The sequence below is a fragment of the Neofelis nebulosa genome, chromosome 1 (genome assembly GCF_028018385.1).
Source record: "Neofelis nebulosa isolate mNeoNeb1 chromosome 1, mNeoNeb1.pri, whole genome shotgun sequence".
NCBI classification, from domain to species: Eukaryota; Metazoa; Chordata; class Mammalia; order Carnivora; family Felidae; genus Neofelis; species Neofelis nebulosa.
In genome coordinates, this window is record NC_080782.1 from 238251049 (window position 1) to 238256443 (window position 5395).

Here is a 5395-nt window from a genome sequence, read left to right on the forward strand (position 1 = left end):
GTCCTGGACGCCGGCGTGCGCCGGGAGGATCGGCCGTCCGCCCGCCCCGCGGAGGGCAGCGCTGCCCGGAGCCATGCGGACCGAGTTCGGGGCTGGGGAGCCTGAGCGCGGCCGGCCGCTGCACTTGCTGCCCGGAGCCCTGCGCGCGCTGCCACCTTTCTGGGCCCCTTCTCGCCGCCCGAGAGGGCAGTAAAGGAGCGGAGCCGCTTCCCCGACTTGCGCGCGGGACCACGAGGCCGAACCTCCGCGGCAACGACCTGGCTTCAGGTCGGCGGCGGGAGTGAGCGTCCCCTCGGGGATGCGTGCGGAGGCTCCCGTCGCGGGTGAAGCCTCCGGGGGCTGCGGGCCGGCGGCTCCGGGGCCCCTCTGACTCTGCGCCCAGAGCGTTCCATCAGCGAGGGCTCGCTCTCAAGGCAGCGCCCCCGGGGACCGGCGAGCGGCATCCCGCCCCGGCCGAGGGAGGGATGGCTTAGGACCCCTGCCCCAGCAGCCCGGCGTCGTCGGCTCCTGGACGTCGCGGCAGAGGACGAGAGGCCCGCTCGGAGAGCGCCGCGGAAGGCGTCCCAGTCCCGGCCGCCGCAGCCCCGGGAGCCTGGTCGTCGGGGCCGCGACTTCCCGGAGACCGCTCTGCGCCTTCTGCAGCCTCGCCGCCCGCGCGCAGGGTGGTGCCATGTGGGGCGGACGCCGCTCGCCCGCCGCTTCCCCTCGGAACGCCGCTTCGCTCCTGCAGCTGCTGCTGGCCGCGCTCCTGGCGGCGGGGGCGCGGGCCAGCGGCGAGTACTGCCACGGCTGGCTGGACGCGCAGGGCGTCTGGCGCATCGGCTTCCAGTGCCCCGAGCGCTTCGACGGCGGCGACGCCACCATCTGCTGCGGCAGCTGCGCGCTGCGCTACTGCTGCTCCAGCGCCGAGGCGCGCCTGGACCAGGGCGGCTGCGACAACGACCGCCAGCAGGGCGCCGGCGAGCCTGGCCGGGCGGACAAAGACGGCCCAGACGGCTCGGCAGGTAGGGCGGGCGGGTCGGAGCGCGAGAGGGGAGGAAGGTTGGCTTCGCCCGCGCGCCACGGGCCCGGGAGCCTGGAGACCCGAGAGGAGTTAGGGGCGATGGAATTTCAGAAAAGGGCTTGGACCAGGAGGTTGCGGGGGGCGGGGGGGGGTCTGCATCCTGGAGCAGCTCTTAACTTGTGCTAAGCTTCACTGCCCTGAGCCTCAGTTTCCCTACCTGCCCCCTAAAGAACAGCTTGGCTTGGATTTTCAGAAGCAAACCACAAACATAAGGCAGCGTGGGGTGCAGACAGCCCCGCATTCCTCCTGGCCGGGGACCTCTGAAACCCTCTCCCATGCCTCCTGTCTCCATAGGTCTAACTTCTAGTAAGAGTGAGTGTCTTGGTGGGACCCCGGGAAACGGTGAGGGCGCGACCGCAGCGAGAGGCTTGGCGAGGGCCCTTCGTCCATAGAGGCTCCGCAGAAGGCAGGCGGCTCCTCAGGGCTTTCCTGTGGGTGATGCACTTTAACAGACCGGGGAATTCTAATCCTCTGGAACACTTGGCTGCACGGCCCGGGCCTCTCTGGTTTCTGGACAGTTCTTACCACGTCAGACTTAGTAGGTGTGATACTAAAACCGTGCCCAAGCTTGCTCTTCGTGGCTTTGGTTTTTTCAAATTAATAGTTTTTTTTCAAGTTGCTGAAGAGAGAGCACACATCCACAAACGAATTTGATGAGTTCCACTTCCTCCATTCTTCAGAAACCTTCCAGACCACCTCCCTTGAGGGTCTCCGCCCACGTACGGGAGGGAGGATTTAGCACCAGGGTAGAGGTGGAGGTCGGATGGCAAACACAGAATGGACGTCTCCTCGGTTTTCTGCAGCTGGTTATGTTGAGGACTTTTTAGCAGCGCCCCGAGCGGGGATTTAAGCTACCTGAGCTTTGTTTGGCACTGAGTGGCCCCTGTGTTTCCAGAACTGTCTCCTGGGCCTGGTAAGAGGCAGCTCTCTTCAGTGCTGTTCCCTTTGCAGTCGAGCATTTTATTAGCAAGCTACTCCTCTAGTCCCGCTGCCTTGAGTCTGAAGAGCCGAGAACTGAGGGTAGTTCCAGAAAAGGTGCCATCTTAAAGCTCCAGCTCACTGTTGCAGGGCGTGTGACTGGGGAAGCAAGCCTTGAGAAAGGAGCCAAAGACGGAACTGCTGCCTTGATGTATCTGCTAAGTTGGGCTCATGAGTGACCTCTAAAAAGTTGGGTTGAGGGGCGCCCGGGTGGCTCAGTCGGTTAAGCGTCCGACTTTGGCTCAGGTCATGATCTCACACTTTCTGGGTTCCAGCCCCGCATCAGGCTCTGTGCTGACAGCTCGGAGCCTGGAGCCTGCTTTGGATTCCGTGTCTCCCTCTGTCTCTGCCCCAGCTTGCGCTCTCTCTCTCAAAAATAAGCAAACATTAAAAAAAAAAAGTTTAGAAAAAAAAGTTGGGTTGACTTTGGACAGACCAGAAGGCGGCTGGTTTCTTGCGAGGTGGACGCCTCCTTCACTCTTTTAAATCCTTTTTCCTAAACATTCTGTTCCCCTGACTTCTCTTCTGCAGTCAAAACGGTCAACATGCCTAATCAGGCTGTGCCCAGGCTTTATGGGAGCACTGCGTTCTTTACCTCTGTGTGGTTATTTACACCCCCCGTGAAAAATCCTGGAAGGAAAACAATTCTTTCTCCCCAAAACTCATTCTGTGGACTTACACTGAACTCAGCTAGTTTCTGCTGTGATGTCTGGAGTATTCTTTTTTTTTTTTTTTTTTTTTTTTGCTTTTATTTGTTTACATCCCAAGAACCCATTTAGGGCTGGTATTCTAATTTAGAGAATGAGGTAATTATAACGTGCATACGGAAAAGCCCAGCGTCCACTGCTCCGGTCCGTCGTAGCTGGGCTGAAGAGATCATGCTGTTAGAACAGCACCCTCATCTGAAAACCCTCTGCGCTGCAAACTCTGTAGCAAGTGTTTCTACGTGCTGCCGGGGTGCGACATAAATACAGTGTTCAGCACTGAAGGTTTAGGAAGTCTTCAGAGGTCAGCCTTTGGGACCTTCCTATAAAGTACGTTTTACTTAACAAGGCATCATTCCTCCAGGACTCCGTGTGGCAGTGTCTTCTAATAACACTGACTTGAGGAGTCTCAGAGCTGGGCTTCTTCCCAAGTGCTGCCCTGCACCCCTGTGCTCTAGGCTTTGCCGAGACCAGCGAGCCCTAGTCCCTGTCCTTCTGTATTTTCCAATCGAAAAGCCAAGGCGACAGGCAGGAGCCCATCAGAAAACAGATTCTCGGTGACACGGGGTAGAATTCCAAAGTGGCTCTGAAGCACCGTCCAGCCTCCTGTCTCCTGATTCTCCGTCCCCGGCAGCCTGCATCTAGCTGCTGAAAGTCCTGGAGTGCCATCCCCAGAGCTTCCAAAAGATTGTTCTCAGTACAACAGTGTAAAAATGGAACTCACTGCCAACTTGAGGAAGGCTTTTTATTTTCCGCTTGTACGTTATTTTTCAGAAGCAACCTTACTCGTTAAATACGATGCACACCGCTCCACGGTCTGCAGGCTTTCCCTGGAGTTCTTCATACAGAACCCAGTGTTGTTAACTGCGGGTGTAACTGCCCTACTCCAGCCACCCTGGCCCTGCCTGGGTCCCTTCTTGATCATGGGGGCTGCCCTTCTCCCTGGAACAGATGTCCTGTTGCTCCCAACATTTGTTCTGTTCGGTACCTTGTTTCATGCTGACCTGCACGTGTCTGGAATAGCTTCCCTTTATTGCGAGTCACGTTACCTTTCCACCATCCAGAGCCCACGGGGGGTGGGGGTGGGGGGGCCACGGCCCAAGGACCAGCCCTCAGCGAGGCAAGTGTGTGTGGTGGTTTTTTGTATTTGGTTTTTTGTTCTTTTTTTACCCTTCTTTGATGACCCCTGTGCCTTGTGTTACAGATTTGGAAACGGCTGTGGCTAGACCTAAGTTTTTGATTTACTTGCCTGTGAAAAAAATAACAGCTCAAGAATGGCAAGAGAAGTCTGCAAAGAACATAACTTCCAGGGGGTGTGTGTGGGGGGGGAACCACTCTTAAATAATTTAATTCATTTCTTTTTTAAAAATATTAAAAAACTTTTTTTTAAATGTTTATTTTTGAGAGAGAGAGACAGAGAGACAGAGTGCGAGCAGGGGAGGGGCAGAGAGAGAGAGAGTGGAAGGCCCTCCGAGCCATCAGCACAGAGCCCGACGCAGGGCTCGAACTCACAAACCCCACAGGATCATGACCTGAGCTGAAGTCGGACACTCAACTGACTGAGCCACCCCCAGAAATTTAATTCATTTCTATGCAGATCCGACAAGTATCTGTTAGGGCAGACTTAAGTTCAGGCAGTTCAGTTACTGTAGGAATTTTAGAAGTCTCAAAACATTCAATTCCTATTTTTGCTAAATTGGACATTCGTCTCAGTGTTGCAGTTGGTGAGCCTCAGCTGTGAACGTTAACAGTTTTGCTTTGGGGGCCGGTCCGCCTACAGGGCCCTACCGCCCTCCCTGCATACTTGATGAGGGACCGGGCATCCTATGGGCCGCTAGAAAGTAGAGACTGGCCCAGCCTGGGTCCTTCGGGTCCAGGTATGGGCGTGGCGCACTTAACTCCAAGCGCTGATTTTTACTGCGTTCTTACAGTAAACGATGATCCGGTTTTTATCCTTCAGTCCCCATCTACGTACCGTTCCTCATCGTTGGGTCCGTCTTCGTCGCCTTCATCATCTTGGGGTCACTGGTGGCAGCGTGTTGCTGCAGGTGTCTCCGGCCGAAGCAGGAGCCCCAGCAGAGCCGCGCCCCCGGAGGGAGCCGCCTGATGGAGACCATCCCCATGATCCCCAGTGCCAGCACCTCGCGAGGGTCGTCCTCCCGCCAGTCCAGCACGGCTGCCAGCTCCAGCTCCAGCGCCAACTCGGGGGCCCGGGCGCCCCCAACGAGGTCACAGACCAACTGTTGCTTGCCCGAGGGGACCATGAACAACGTGTATGTCAACATGCCCACAAATTTCTCCGTGCTGAACTGTCAGCAGGCCACCCAGATCGTGCCCCATCAAGGGCAGTTCCTGCACCCCCCCTACGTGGGGTACGCGGTGCAGCACGACTCGGGGCCTATGACTCCTGTGCCCCCCTTCCTGGACAGCCTGCAGACGGGCTACCGGAAGATCCAAGCCCCCTTCCCCCACACCAACAGCGAGCAGAAGATGTACCCAGCTGTGACCGTGTAGCTCAGGGTGCCCGCCGGGTTCCTGCACGGGACAGGAGCACGGGGAGGCCGGGGATGCGGGAAGAATTCTCTAAGTGGAAGTCCGCCCGTGTGGCTGGTGTGGACGGCCCGATTCTCTTGGATGGCTTCGTTTGCCC

General features: G+C 57.4%; 1 protein-coding gene across 1 annotated transcript; it reads left to right on the forward strand.

The window, feature by feature from the left end:
• The first annotated feature begins 551 nt into the window (after window positions 1–551).
• On the forward strand, window positions 552–5370 carry SHISA2 (shisa family member 2). Its single transcript, XM_058689500.1, has 2 exons — window positions 552–1004; window positions 4706–5370. The coding sequence occupies exons 1-2, from the start codon at window positions 671–673 to the stop codon at window positions 5257–5259; spliced, it is 888 nt and encodes a 295-aa protein (XP_058545483.1). The 5' UTR covers window positions 552–670; the 3' UTR covers window positions 5260–5370.
• The last annotated feature ends 25 nt before the right edge of the window (window positions 5371–5395 follow it).